A 14695-nucleotide genomic window follows, 5' to 3' on the forward strand; every position below is an offset into this window, starting at 1 on the left:
TTTATATACATATACTAATATTTTTATTTCCTAAATTCGTATTTAAAATATAATTGTCATACAGTAGGCTGTGGATTTCCTGAATAATCCTAAAGTGTTTTGCTGTCTCGGTTATCAGGCCTAATAAAGACGTTTTAAACGGAACACTGTCTTTTTTTCTTTTAACGTTTGATGGTAAATCTATAATAAAGTCATAAATAATGACAGTGCTTGTTTTGTTCATGCATCAGCCAATACTCGTGCAGCCTTCTTTCCTGTTGCTATGGTTACCTCCTCGGGCGACTTCAAGCCGAGCGTCTAATAGCGCGCTTGTAAACTTTCGTAGCTACGGCAATGTCGTTTGAAAACGCATTTCACATACTTCAAACAGTCTTTTTCGAACTACATATTCGGCTTTGTGGCGTTTCGTTTATGTCATAGTAATCAACTACACATTACAACACAGGAAAACTCACAAATCTGGCTGGAGTTACCATTAACGAATGTATTTATTTGTGGTAGATGACAGGGTACTTAAGAAGAAACATTCAGGCATTTCAGTATGAATACAGTACAGCAATTTTTGTCAACAAGAAATCAATTAAAAACAAAGCCACAGTGTTTTCCTCCGGTAACATGAGTTAATAAATGACGGACATATGTCATAATAGTACAGTACAAGTGTTCAGACGTGCGAATACGATCGAACAGGAACAGCCTCAGGTGGATGTTGGTTTTACAGATGGAAAGCACTGTTTGTGCTCCTCCAGAGCTGCGTTCGCTCAAGATGTACCAGAGGTCCCTCATGCGGATATCAAACAACAGTTGGGTGGATTTCGTCTTCCATCATTAGGGATAGAGTCCTGTCCATCTTGTTTGTTTAGGTTCACTTGGAGCTTGTGTATTTGGTCACGGCCTTGGTGCCCTCCGACACGGCGTGTTTGGCCAGCTCTCCCGGCAGCAGCAAGCGCACGGCCGTCTGGATCTCCCGGGATGTGATAGTGGAGCGCTTGTTGTAATGCGCCAGGCGCGACGCTTCTCCGGCGATACGCTCGAAGATGTCGTTTACAAACGAATTCATAATGCCCATCGCCTTTGAAGAAATACCAGTGTCCGGATGTACTTGTTTCAGTACTTTATACACGTAAATAGCGTAACTCTCTTTCCTGGTCTTACGCCTTTTCTTATCCCCCTTCTTCTGGGTCTTGGTGACAGCTTTTTTAGACCCCTTTTTGGGAGCGGGTGCTGATTTCGCAGGTTCAGGCATTGTGTCGATTTTTCACAAAATCTCAGCTGTGAAAGGATCGTTATGGTATGCGTACGCGCTGCGCACATTTTGTCTCTTATTTATAGAGTCGGCATGCAAATTTGAACGAGCACAGAGTGTATTCTGATAGGATGACTTTCTAACGTCATGGACTAAAGTTCGAGCGGCGATTGGTTGCTTGCTTTAGAGTGAAACCAACCAGTCAGAGCACACGTCTGGGTATAAAAACCAATCCCTGCTTACATCACACAAACGAAAGTACATTTGACTAGCAATACTAAACAGGTCGCTTCTTGCCAAACAGACGGTTCCTTTGTTGTCATATCATGTCTGGAAGAGGTAAAACCGGGGGGAAGGCCCGCGCGAAGGCCAAGTCTCGTTCATCCAGAGCTGGACTTCAGTTTCCAGTCGGACGTGTACACAGATTATTACGCAAGGGGAATTACGCCGAGCGCGTAGGCGCAGGAGCCCCTGTGTATTTGGCCGCTGTCCTGGAATACCTAACGGCTGAGATCCTCGAGCTGGCAGGGAACGCAGCCCGAGACAACAAGAAGACAAGAATCATCCCCCGTCACCTGCAGCTGGCTGTCCGCAACGACGAAGAGCTCAACAAGCTTTTAGGCGGTGTTACCATCGCCCAGGGCGGAGTGCTTCCAAACATCCAGGCAGTGCTGCTGCCCAAGAAAACCGAGAAGCCAGCTAAGAGCAAGTAATGGGGCTTCGCGATCATGGACAATGACACAAACGCAGCTCGGCTAGTTTGAGTCCAAGTAATGTTATGTTCCCTATTTCACAATATATTGTGTTTTGTTTTAATGAAAATGACAGCTGCATCTTAGTAGACCTTTTTTTTGGTGTCGATAATGGCTCTTTTGGACAGACGCACTTCCTCACACAAGAATAGAGCTACACCACCACTGGCTAAAAATGGCCATTGGACGTTTAACCAACCATCACGGTGGACTATACTGGAGAGAAAAAAACTCCATTTGTGGGATGATTGAACATCAGTATTTCATCGTATATGGAGCAATGTTTTATTCGTCACTGCTTTAAATTACATGCAAGTCATGTCCTTTATCTGCTGTTCAAGTGATTATGTTGTTTCAATAAATGTTAAGTGTCAGTGGAAGGCACAAAGAACCCGTGATTCATTGTTTTTCTCCAAGTTGCATGACTTAAGTGGATGTAAAAGAAAAGCTCTAATTAGAACTGTGCTACATTAAAGGAGCACTCAATACTTTAAACATTATGAAGTGAATAGTGCTTTCTTTATAAAAATAGAAAAACATTAAAATTACAAGTTTGTGAGTTGAACAGTCGAACATAGACAAAAAGTTAAATTGTACATGTTGATATCACGTGACATGCCATGTCACACTGAGTTAGTAATATTAACAATAACTATATCTTGTTTATAATTTGTAATAAAAAAAAACATTCACTCCACAGAATTGCTTAAACTTACTTGATTTTAAAACCATTATGCAGAATAAATTATTCATTATTGTCAAAAAAGAGAAATCAACAAAAACAACATGTGAACAGAGTTGTTTGCTGTTGAAAGCACTGTGCTGTCATGGATTTGTTTGGTGCTGTTCTTCCGAGAGTCTTCTGGTGCCATTTATCAGTATTAATATTAAAGGATGAGTAATTGACCAGTTAGAAAAACACAATATACACGCTAGAGAACCAGATAACGTAAACAAAACCTGAATGCATCACCAGCAGTGTGAGTACATGTTCCAATATGGTCATAAAATCTATTATTAGTTACAAAATTGCACTTGGTTTCAATGCCGAGACGAAGCCATTTTTAATTAGATATCTCGCTGAACTGGAAGTTAAGCATAAATAGATCAGAACCATACTTCTCATTCCAGACTTTTATTGTACAAACATAACTTATTTTATTACAGCCTTTAGGAGTAAGTCCAATTACATGGAAAAGAAATAATGCAGCCACAGAATTCACATCCAGCGTGCTTAAGACTACTTTATTAAGTGTCTGTAGTTTTAAGTACTTCAAAAACTTTGTAACAATTGTGCTGTTACACTAGTAATTAACACAAGGGGCTTCACGGCCAAGATGACCAAAACTTATAACTTAAAAATTGTTATAGACAACAAGGATAATTCAGCGCCTTTCACTTATTCAAGCCAAAATAATGTTTTCCCCTCTTCAAATTCTAACGCTGCCTTTAAAAGACATTATGGTTTTCAGAAGTGGTAATTACATGAACTATTACAATAAATGTAAAAGTGAATTAAATAATGTAATATAATGGCTTTGACAGAATTTGGCATGTAATAACATATTTGTCTCTGACTTTAAGCCTATTTCTCTGTGTACCCTTCTGTTTTCATGTCATTCAGCCCTAAGTCTTCATTCTGCTCAAAGGTCCTGGTGTACTTCTCGATCCTCATTTCTGGATCTGGTTCTGGCGCATAAACATTCTGCAAAAAAGGTGTGAATAGTTAGCCTTCAGATAAAAGAAAAAACAATATTAAATGTTTGAAATCATACTGATTCAAAACAATAAATCTTATGCTTAACCATGAGATGTTATAATAAGATCTCTTAAATATTGTGAAAAAAGAAAATGCAACTCCTTGCTCACCTGAAGATAACTATTTCCAGCAGGATCATCCAGGATAATGTGCACATCCATTTCCCCTGCTATTATCTAAGAAACAATTTAGAAATACAACACATTAAGACTCCAGAAAAAAAAATGTATGTGCATATTATATATACATATATTGTATTAAAACATGTTTATATATCCAATACTCAAGGTATTCAAAACGTTTTATAATTATAAAAATGACTAGTTGAATGAATGAATAGTTATAATGTAAATATTTTCTTTTTTCAGTAAATCTATATTTCTTTCTTTTTCAAAAACTAAACAAGCTTCTTTTTAGACACCAATACTGAGAATACTGTCAGTACATTTAACAGTGAGGAACAATAACAGAAATTCAGGGAATATATTTCACACCTTGTCAATCTTTTGCCCAAAGAGCTCCAGTTTCTCGGCTCTATCTGCTGTAGAGCTGTCTCCACACAGGAAGGGGTTTTTCGAAACAATCTAAAATAAGCATAAATGCATAAAATAAGCATAAAAGGAGCTGTTTGTTGATAACAGCAAACACTGTTAGCAGGGCTTTGATTCCTACTAGGTCTTTGATATCCGTGAGAAGTCCTTCCAGCGTAGTGAACTTCCCTCCAAGAGCCGCCATCCCAATCTCAAACTCCAGCTCAGGAATCAACACGCTGCAGGTCTCTGACTGTAACACACACACATGCATCAAGGACGACACTTTTCACATGCAAAATACATTCACAGGGTATCTCAAAGATGTTGTTAGATGAAGCCACCTTCAGCAGGTCTCTGGACATATCAGAAGGGTCGGTTAAGTGGAGTGTTATTCTGGTTCCCAGCTCTTCTGTGGCTCCTCCTGATTTCACCTATTTCATGATGCCAGTAGAGAACTAGTTACGATATGATATGTATAAAGAAATAAACTAAACAGAAGTATACTATCCCCACCTCATTAGTGCGATGTCCACAGCTGTCACAATTAGTGGCCATTATAATGACCTCTTTAAAGTGTGGAATTTCTGCAACCAAGTTAAGGGACTAATAAACGACATTCTTTAAATTATCATGCACTATGGTTAAACTACTTTTATGAACCATTTCTCCATGCAGCATTGTTATGCAGTGCCATTTTCACAAAGTATTTTTTTAAGCAATTTACCACATAAAGTAAGTGTATGTCATTTTCTAGCATTCTTTAAAGGATACGAACAAGCTTCATGTTTGTATTGGCCGGGGCGTTGCATTCTGGGCAGTTTGTGTTGAACACTAATACCTCATTTCTCATCGTGTCTATATCATTGCTAGGCTTTTCGCTGTCTTCTTCTTCGTCGGTCTTTAAAAAGAGATGGAAAGAGAGTTCAAGAAACGGAGATCTTGTCGTTCTCCACACTCATGCTTCAGCAGCTTCTCACCTCTATTCCTAGCACAGCGTTGTGTTCAGGCGTCCTTTTGTAATGTGTGACAGTGAGAGCCGTGTCTTTCTGAGGCACAAACGGGTTCTCAATAAAACTGTTCCCTGATGGATCATCAATAATCTGGAAATAGAAATCAAATGAGGTATTCATTCGTTCTAACTTCATAATAAACAAACAATAGTGTTTAATCTTTGGTCAGCTGCATTGAATTTTTCTGTAGTTTACTATCTGAAAGACTTACTAATGTGAATTCCTCTTCGACTTCTTTAAGTTTTTTCAACCTCTCGATGAATTCCTCTATTTTTTCAGCTACAGCTGGATCCGTTGCCTGAAATGTGGAAGGGAACAGTCACATAAACCAAATTCTTTGCATAACAATTCCTTCACATCTAATGAAAACTACAAAACTAATAAATCTATTATGGACTAGTGGAACTATTTTGATCAAGTTAGCATTGTAAATGTGGTAAACATTTGGTAAAGGATGAAAGTTTTTTTTTTTTTTTTTTTTGAGCAAAACATGATGACTATCATACATTTTCATTATTTCAACAAATGTCACTGTAGCAATAGTTCATATGCCAAAAAAATATTGCCAGGCATATTTAGAACGCAAAACTTTTGATTTGAAGTTCATAGTGTAGTCACTAATTAATTAATTGTAATTTTAAATCTTAACCAATCTTTGCCACTAACCTTCAAATACCCTTTTGTAAGCAAGACTTTTTTTTTTAAATAAAATGTTACTGTAATTGATGGAACATTTGTATTTATATATTATATTAAAGAAAAAAAGTTATTTGAAGCATTAAAGTAGACACCGAATTTGTATTTAATATGCTTACTGTGTATATAAAATCTCTTTTACAAATTTAATTTGATGGAGGCACCAAAACGGTACTCATCTTCGACCCATATACCTATAGAATATTGGCTTCCACAACAAATTATGGTTTTCTGTTGTAACGCAAGCGATCACAAATGTGTAAAACTCATTGAGGTGCACAGATAAAACACACACCTTTCTAACAGGTTGGTCTTGTTCTAAACCCGCCACTGCTCTGTCCAGGAGGCCCTCGATTGTTGACAAAGCTGAACATTTTAGAAAAAAGAGAAAAGCAACCAATCAAAGTGGAAACTTAATTTTTTATTTAACTGTAACTTTCCAAAATATTCTTCTGTAGATTTTAAGACTTGTACTTAAGTTTGAGGTCACAATGGAAAAACGTACAGCCCTTTTGTGTGAAAGCAGGAATTTCGAAATCAAGTTGTGGAATTCTGGTGGATGCGCTGTCAGACTTCACAACCTCTCGGTTCATGTCCTGCACAAACGAAAATCTGTTGGCTGATTCCTGAGAGAAACTTCAAATGTGGCAACATGACATAACTGATCAGATCATGAGTATCTAAAACACTTTAAGAGTAGACCCATACCTCTTTGGTCTTCACCTGTAAGGTGTACAGCACACCTTGCTCTTGGATCCGTCCAGCAGACTGGATTTCTGTGTTACTCCAGTTACAGTGTGGGCATGTGAAGGAGCTGATGATGATTTCTTTGAAGAAAGGGATCTTAGTAAGCAGCAGACGTGTACTTCCCTAGACAAAACAGAAGATGGACATTATTTAACTTAGTACAGAATAAGGTATGAATTAATTTATTCATAATAATCTGTATATTTACATTTTCATAACAGTTCATGCACAAGCTCTCGATCACTGTAGGTTGCTGATCTTCATCTTCTGCATTAATGTCCTTAAAAACAGCACCGCGGACTCGTTCCTCTTCAATAACTGACATGCTGCAAGGTACTGTAGGATTAAACTATGTCCACTCTCTGGATTACTGATAGAAGTGGTTAGTTATTAATGAGTGGAGTTTTGCTAGAAGTTTCCAGCTGCTTTCGCACGTTTTTGTGTCATATGCTCACGTCCGCTTGGATCATTCATCACCGGGTCAGATCAAGTTCCCAAAGCCTGTCAAAATAAAAGTCTCGATTAAATATTTGTGATGGAGCACATAACTTTTAAATGTAGTCTTACGGGGAAACCTTATTAATGTATAAATATGCTTTATATGCGTTAGGTTTTTTTGTTTCATAAATCTGGTTTCATAGGCCTACATTGATAATGCATGCAAACACATAGTACAGCATTAGGACTGTGTGTGTTCTTATTAAATGCTTTATTCATTTACTATTCAATTCGGCATTTCTCCTCATTTGTTTTCCAGCGCCCTATACAAAACATGCTATACATACAGTAATCTTATGCATTCGCATACTCATTAATAACTATTTGACAAAACTGACCATAAAAGCCAGTTAATTCCCTGTCATTACTGTTTGTTTCGAATCAGCAGCCAGTAGATGGCGCTCCATTAGCTTCTCTACGTTTGCCTCATGCTTTCAGTTCTGCTAAAGAGTTGATTTGTAATAAAGCTGGTAAGATTCTGGTAACATACAAATCTTATTAAATTAGTAACATCGAGAATGAAAACAACAAGATCTGATAAATAAACCATGCTTTCAAGATTTTATATGGTTCTGACCACATAACTCCTGTTGAGAATCTCAATATTGAAACTTGTGGTAAACTATAAGACAATCTTCTTGGCCTTCAGCATCTCAATCACTGCAGTTGGACTTACACTGTATCATATGTTGTCCTTGATGGCATACCATGTCCTAGCCAGAAAATATCTCAGATTTATATTTTACTCATAATGAACCAGCATTGTGCAAACTGGCCCTTGGTGCCAGAACAAAACCACTGACTATAATCAAATATAGAATATGCTTTATAATACACCTGATGAACAGATAGAAATGAATAGGATTATCCATTACACAGTTACATCTGTATTAATACCCAGTTGTGTTTGCTATGTAATCTGATGTGACGCCTATCTGATGTGAACTCTATTTAGGTTGTGTATCAAAATGGGGAAGTTTTTTTTTTTTCTCACATGAAGTGGTCAGTGGGTAGTGTGAAATGTAATCATGTGATGTTTTTTCCCTACAAACCTAAAAAAGACCTTCCTGTTCCTGCCGAGTTGTTTAACATTTTTGTGTAATGATGCCGCAGTCATTACGCTTTTGGTGACGCAGCCAGGGAACTGTCGCAGAGTTGCTAAAAATAATTTTTATTTGATCATAAAGCACCATTAGAGGGTTATTATGTTAATGGTAACCTATACAATCTTGATTTTTTTTCTTGACATAAATATAGAAAAATAGGATTTAAAGAAGAAATCTACTGAATTAAACATAAATAAATATACAGATAATATCAGTAAATAGAATAGTTTTTTTTTTTTTTATTAAAAAAAAAGTAATAATTTTTTAAAATCCTTATTACCAGGGTTAAATTAGATACTGGATGATTCATTAACTTATCATTTATATATTAATTATATTATTTTATATTATATTTTACAGCATTTATATTATACATATTATGCAGCAACAATATACAGTGGACTTATCAGGAAAACTGAATCCAGTCAGAACTGAAGTCTGAATTAAACACATCAATTGATTAAATAGATGAGAAAAAAAGGTCAAAAGGTGGCAAGTGTAAATTTGCTAAAAGAGAACCAACCACTGTCCGAAATGCCCCTGAAACTTCACATATAAATTTGCACAGGGGAAAAGACCATGACATTTCATGATGTCATGGAAGCCGCTGTCTTTAAAAAGAGTATGCAGAGGAAGTGAGCTTCAGATTCAAGAGCGTGCAGCATGGAGATCAAAACAGTCTTTGTTATTCACACTTTGATGTTGATCATAGGAGGTAAGACAAACGTATTACTTATTTACAACTGTTTTCGGCTACACCTCGGTCTTTTAAAGTAGTGTTGTGGTTGACTAGTTTGTGTGCATATTTACCTGTTGCCTACAAGTTCGTTTTCATGAGTATGTAGATATGTTTGGGTAGGTTACATCGTAAGAGAAGGTTTTAGATGTATGTCGGTGCATTAAATGCTTTACTGCATGATGGTGTATGTTAGATTTTTACATGATTTGATCATTTTCTTAACTCATTTTGTTATTCTTATTGGACTGGTTGAATGATATAACTTTAGTTTATACGCTGTGCATAAACCTAAGTAGTAACCTGCAGCTGTTCCCTCTAAGAGCTGTTTATACCTTATACAACTTATAAAATGTAGTTTTGCTGATATAAATCAATGTATATGGGTTGATTCAGTGATATTTAATAGTTGTTCTGACTTAAAACCAGTTTTTAGATTACCATTTTATTTTTAGATTACCATTTTATTTTTTATTTTAAGTTTGCTCGCCTTGATGTTTTAGAAACAGGAATATATTTTTGTAAACACGGCAGATGATGTTAAGTTTTTCAATAATTGTCAGTAGCAGTGAGCATTTTGCACATATTTAAAGAATGTATGAAAATAAATGCAAAGGTGTATAACAGAAAAAGAAATTAACTGAATAAAATGAAGCATCACAATGTAAGAGATTTATTGTACTATTACTCCCACATGTAAAATTCATATGAGGCAATAGGCGTTAGGGTCATTTTTACATATGACTAAAAAATAACACACCTACATGTAGCCTGATTTAGAACTACATCTGTTTTATATGTTTACACCTCTGCGAGTAAGGTTCTAACACCACTGTTTCCTGTTCCAGTGCGAGAATGTTGCTTTATGTGTCACAGTGGCAAGTTTTCTCTCATGCAAAATCGAACCACACAAAAAAATAAGACCACTTACAGCAGTCATTTTTACACTCTGTTGCAAAGTGTAGCCCCCTCTCTGTTCAGCCGCAGCACCTAAAAGTGGTGAGAAAAAACAAATGAGTCAGAGTAGAGAGTAGGGTGTCTGTGGTCTTATCTGCCCCCCATCAACCTACTGTTCTTCCATTCAGCTAGCCTACACTAGACTGTATTTAGCATTCATTAAGGCTTTAGGTTGTTAAAGGTTTCTTAAAACATGATTATACTGACTGGGTTCTTTTCATTCTGAACAGGAATAAGAGAATGTCTAGCCAAAAAGTATCTTACAGTGGCAGAAGGAGATACATTGGTATTGAAATGTCCTCGAATAAACTTCAGTGAGAATGGACACGTGGAGTGGAGGAATCCACAAGGCCATCTTTTGTTCTTTAACAAGCACAAAGGTGAGCCTGAGAACACTGTATATTGAAAACCACTGAAGAATGTATTTCAAACACTTTTACATTTCCCCTTTACTGTATCTGATAAACACTAAAAATGTATTTCATGTTCCCCTACAGCGCTTAAAGACGCAAGAAGCAGCATTTTTGCTTTAAACGACTATGAATATACATTACACCTGTCCAACATTAGCTTAAATGATGAAGGGGTTTATAAATGTCTACTTTATGGCAATAGAGTCACTACAAAAAGATTCAAAGTAAAAGTATTGGGTAAGTATACATATTTCATTTCTCATCTTTTTTGGAAACATGCATAAAATATGAATATTAAAGATTTGCTGATGAATAATGGAATACGTCATTCAACTCTTTTTGATCGGATCACAGGAATGCCAAAAATAGAAATGGCCGAGTATAACGAAAAAACAATCATCAAGTGTTCAGCAGAAGCGAACGGCCAACCACCTGAACTCACATGGCAAATCAATGGGGTTGAATTCGAAGGTAAGTTACTAGCAGAGTCTGAGTGGGCACATACACACACACACACATATATATATTCATATAAGAATCATAAAAGAATCCTTTCAAAAACGTAACAAATATTACTGACAGACATACTGTGTGAACAGTAATACTGGCAACCAAATTTCCATGACTTCTGACATTTCTCACACTAAGATACGAATACCTTGTGAAAATAGAGGAACCAGGATATTCTAAAATAGGTCAACTAAGGACAAATACAAGCAATAGTACTATCAATAGGTTGTTTCTCAGACTATATGAATAATAAATCTTGGATAAATAAATATATACATCTTGTTTTGTCTTAACAGCTCTACCCAACACCTTGCGGCAGGAAAGATCCAACAGGTCACTTGCAGTCAGCGTCTTAACAGTCAAAACTCATATCAGGACAGCAACGGTGATGTGCCTGGCAAAACATAGCGCTTTCCCAAAACAACTGATACATTTCGTCACTATTGAAAATCACTGTAAGTATACATAAATAGTAGGCAACTAAATATCAATTGCAGGAATAACGGTTACCACTAACTAGAATTCATACTTGCACCCATCTCACCAACACCATCAATGATGTTCCAAGCATTTGACCAAAAACAGTTTAGCCAGAGTCAGAAAAGTGAACCGAAAGATTTGGGGATTTTGTTTGGTTGTGCTACACTGGGAAAGTTCATCTGCACTTTGGAGTATTTGGTAGTTTCCCATTTAAGTGAATGTGTGTTTCTTATTCGAGTGGTCAATCACATGATGTCAGGGAAGTCAACTATTTCTTTGAACAAAAAGATGTTCCCCATTCAGAATAGATTAAATATTTATGTATAATATAACAATCACTGTGCCAGATTCTTAGAAGTAAATAGTCAAACAGTTTTCTGATGGGGTTTCTGGGGGAATTAATGTTTTCATTGTTTTCGTTTTCAAATAGCTGTTACAGCCTCCACCACAACACACTCCAGTACTAGAGATAAGCTAAAAACTGACACAATGATTACAGCCACTTCTGCTCCTGTCATTAGCAGTACAGGTGAGTCTTTCTCTTCATTTCATCTATTGGGATAGATCACTTCATTTTTTTAATGGCCTCACCAGTTACACTAAATAAACTAGGTATTTTCAAAGAAGTCTGAGCATGACAAAATATATGAAATATAACTCACATAAAAGTGAAAGCAGAACCCCTTTTGTGAGATGGCTTCACATAAAACCACAGAAAGGAAATTGCTTTTGCTCTTCATATCTATCTGCCTCCATCTTCTGGTAGCTTTTGAATACTGCACAGAGTCATAAAGACATTTTAGTTTTGTTCTTGTTCAAGGTCATTCTGCCATGAACAATGGTCATCTTTTCTTTTTCATTCTTTTACATTGAATATCTTAACAACTGTTTAACATATATACCATCTGATTACAGCACACATGGAACTGTCATCAATTCCAGTAAGCACTGAAGTGCTCCCAAGAGATGTCACTACATCAAGCAGCATACAAGGTAAATACGCAATTATGCATGACAAAATACTTAAACAATATTTAAATTTCACCTAAAAGTTAGTAATTGTTTTTATAAGATAATATCAGTGTTTTCTGTGACTAATTGATTTGCTTTGTGATCTCTTTTAGTAGAGGAACATTCCACAGCCAAAGATATCAGCTTGATAAGTAAGTGTTATTAAATTTCATTGCTTAATATGTAACATAATAGATCATTAATCTACCTTATTTTTTGTAGTGAAGTTGACCTTAGATCTATCTTTGTATTTCAGCACACAACATAAACTCTTCAGAATCCAACTCAACTGATCAATTCCTGAACACAACTACAACCAAGTCAGGTGTGAAGCTCCTGCTAATATTTATAGCTTGTGCTCACATAAATGTCTGAATGAAAATCAAAGCAAGATGTAAAGGACGTGAATTACTGACTGCAGTATTACTTTGTGTATTTGCAGAATTAGGCCAACAACTTCGTCGAGATGAAAGCTCACCCCTGCTGATCCTGCTGGTCACATGCCTTGTTATATGTTTGCTTATTGTAGTCATTTTCTTTTTGATCAGACTGCAAAAGGCACATTCAGCCTGGAAAAAAGGTATTATAAGATTATTTATATATTTATAATTCAATGTCCAATTATATTCTAGAGATTGGGTGAGATATAATACTGGATTCAATATTAATCTGTTATTACAGAGAATGAAGAATCAGACCAGTCTGTAGAAAGCAGCAAATCAAAATCCAGTCATGAAGAAAAGCAGGCCCAGCAAAGGAGAAGACAAGGTATAACTGCTTAAACCGCCTAATCTGGTTGATCAAGCATACAAGCTGTTGTGTCTTTGCTGTTGTGTCTTTACAAACTATTAAAATGTGATGTTTCTCTCGATTTTCTGTCTAGGTTTTTGGAACTCAAATTTCACAGAATACAAAGTGGAAGAAACTCCGCAGAATGTAGCCAGTTCAGCAGCTACAGTAGATGTGATCACTGAAACACAAGACATTTCAACAGAAGCTTGTAACAGACTTGACAGAGCTTGTGTCAAGGAGACTGAACTTTAGAGGAGAATTCAGCAGGTTCTGAATCCTCATAAAAGACTGAACTGATTTTGAAGTTCTAAATGATGGTGCTCACTAAAAGCTGATGAATATAGCTAACATTTTTTGTATTTACTGCAGTCGTTGCTGGTTTACATTATTTTTATACTGAATGTAAAGAAGTGTTTTATTATAACATGTGCTTTATTGAAATGTGTTTATAACTTAAAATGGTGATACAATTGGAATAAGCTGCCATGGTTATATTAAAAATGTGTCTTTTTAACCTGAAATGTTTGCTGCTTTCCCTGTTATCAAAGTTTGGCATTCTGAGAAAATTAAAGAAACTGTTTTATCTAACGTGTGGATGTTATGCTTGGCGATTCTTCTTAAGAATGAAAAATACAAATGTTAAATAAGATTTAAACCGAGCTCACTTTTTGGATGTCACTTCCCCTTCAAAATTGTTTGGGTTGAACGAAAACGCATATCCTGTGCTCTTTAAATACAAGCGTATTTAAGCCTTAAAACAAAACTAAATTAACTTTGTTTTACGTGACTTTTGTGGACACATTTACTTATTATTATTTTGCGATTATCGTATCGTATGGTTCTTTATTCATATGGCAACCTTCTGGGCGTTTGTGCAATAATTTATTTCCTTGTTCCTGGTTCTTGCCTTTCCTTTACTTAAGAATTTCGTTTATCTTCCTAAATTATATTTTTAAAAAAATATTCTGCCCCAAAGGTTAAAGTCTACCCTAAACCTAACCTTGCAATATTAAATATAAAGTGTTGGCAGCATAATCTGATAGATGTTAGCATAATTTTCGGAACACCGGCGCTGCGAGATAAGATCCTCGTGCTGCAACAAAGCCTTTCATGTAGTACAATGAAGCAGAGTATCATCGCCTTATTCTAAATTCAAATATGTGCTTTTTAGGTTTTGTAAAAAAAAAAAAAAATAATAATAATAATCTGTATTACTAATAGTATTTCTTTCAAGTAACGTTAATGATTGATATTCTTCGCTAGGCAAGACCTTAGCTTCAAACCAAGGTCACTTAGCTCTTTGGGTTACATTTGTTGTTGTTTTCAATTTGTATGTGGTTATCATGGCGTTATCTACTGATCGACGGTTTGATTTTATTGTCATTAAACATATCTTTTTTTGGTGTATCATCGATGTATTCCAAGTGAATGTGAAAGCTGATTTCATTC

General features: G+C 36.0%; 4 protein-coding genes across 5 annotated transcripts; 2 read left to right on the forward strand and 2 right to left on the reverse strand.

Moving 5' to 3' along the window:
• Positions 1–464: 464 nt before the first annotated feature.
• Positions 465–1313, reverse strand: LOC113109904 (histone H2B 3). The gene has a single exon (XM_026273789.1). It carries the CDS (start codon positions 1244–1246, stop codon positions 866–868), a length of 381 nt encoding a protein of 126 aa, XP_026129574.1. The 5' UTR covers positions 1247–1313; the 3' UTR covers positions 465–865.
• Positions 1314–1481: 168 nt separating this feature from the next.
• LOC113109903 (histone H2A) lies at positions 1482–2389 on the forward strand. The gene has a single exon (XM_026273788.1). The coding sequence runs from the start codon at positions 1573–1575 to the stop codon at positions 1957–1959; it is 387 nt and encodes a 128-aa protein (XP_026129573.1). The 5' UTR covers positions 1482–1572; the 3' UTR covers positions 1960–2389.
• A 728-nt stretch (positions 2390–3117) lies between these two features.
• LOC113109901 (zinc finger protein ZPR1-like) lies at positions 3118–10186 on the reverse strand. The gene is made up of 14 exons (XM_026273784.1): positions 10015–10186; positions 6952–7244; positions 6705–6866; positions 6502–6592; positions 6292–6362; positions 5512–5598; positions 5268–5390; positions 5062–5188; positions 4804–4874; positions 4632–4721; positions 4430–4540; positions 4252–4341; positions 3868–3933; positions 3118–3703 (listed from the first exon to the last, which is right to left on the reverse strand). The coding sequence occupies exons 2-14, from the start codon at positions 7066–7068 to the stop codon at positions 3584–3586; spliced, it is 1326 nt and encodes a 441-aa protein (XP_026129569.1). The 5' UTR covers positions 7069–7244; positions 10015–10186; the 3' UTR covers positions 3118–3583.
• On the forward strand, positions 8964–13834 carry LOC113109902 (cytotoxic and regulatory T-cell molecule-like). Of its 2 annotated transcripts, none has more exons than XM_026273786.1 (12): positions 8964–9062; positions 10271–10420; positions 10538–10690; positions 10808–10924; positions 11260–11418; positions 11874–11972; positions 12359–12436; positions 12568–12606; positions 12711–12779; positions 12897–13034; positions 13136–13222; positions 13338–13834. In XM_026273786.1, the coding sequence occupies exons 1-12, from the start codon at positions 9011–9013 to the stop codon at positions 13496–13498; spliced, it is 1302 nt and encodes a 433-aa protein (XP_026129571.1). In that variant the 5' UTR covers positions 8964–9010; the 3' UTR covers positions 13499–13834. The 2 variants fall into 2 exon arrangements, with proteins under 2 accessions (XP_026129571.1, XP_026129572.1); XM_026273787.1 differs by having other exon boundaries at positions 12571–12606.
• Positions 13835–14695: the final 861 nt, after the last annotated feature.

This window comes from Carassius auratus, chromosome 10 (genome assembly GCF_003368295.1).
Source record: "Carassius auratus strain Wakin chromosome 10, ASM336829v1, whole genome shotgun sequence".
NCBI classification, from domain to species: domain Eukaryota; kingdom Metazoa; phylum Chordata; class Actinopteri; order Cypriniformes; family Cyprinidae; genus Carassius; species Carassius auratus.

What these genes read in the sequence shown, in the direction of transcription:
- LOC113109904 (XM_026273789.1), bottom strand. Translation starts at nt 1,246, where the DNA reads ATGCCTGAACCTGCGAAATCAGCACCCGCTCCCAAAAAGGGGTCTAAA.
- LOC113109903 (XM_026273788.1), top strand. Translation starts at nt 1,573, where the DNA reads ATGTCTGGAAGAGGTAAAACCGGGGGGAAGGCCCGCGCGAAGGCCAAG.
- LOC113109901 (XM_026273784.1), bottom strand. Translation starts at nt 7,068, where the DNA reads ATGTCAGTTATTGAAGAGGAACGAGTCCGCGGTGCTGTTTTTAAGGAC. An exon ending in TCACGGATATCAAAGACCTA is followed by an intron (nt 4,342 to 4,429) that starts GTAGGAATCAAA and finishes TGCTTATTTTAG; the next exon opens with ATTGTTTCGAAAAACCCCTT. An exon ending in CTGGAAATAGTTATCTTCAG is followed by an intron (nt 3,704 to 3,867) that starts GTGAGCAAGGAG and finishes CCTTTTTTGCAG; the next exon opens with AATGTTTATGCGCCAGAACC.
- LOC113109902 (XM_026273786.1), top strand. Translation starts at nt 9,011, where the DNA reads ATGGAGATCAAAACAGTCTTTGTTATTCACACTTTGATGTTGATCATA. An exon ending in CACAACTACAACCAAGTCAG is followed by an intron (nt 12,780 to 12,896) that starts GTGTGAAGCTCC and finishes GTGTATTTGCAG; the next exon opens with AATTAGGCCAACAACTTCGT. An exon ending in ACATTCAGCCTGGAAAAAAG is followed by an intron (nt 13,035 to 13,135) that starts GTATTATAAGAT and finishes CTGTTATTACAG; the next exon opens with AGAATGAAGAATCAGACCAG.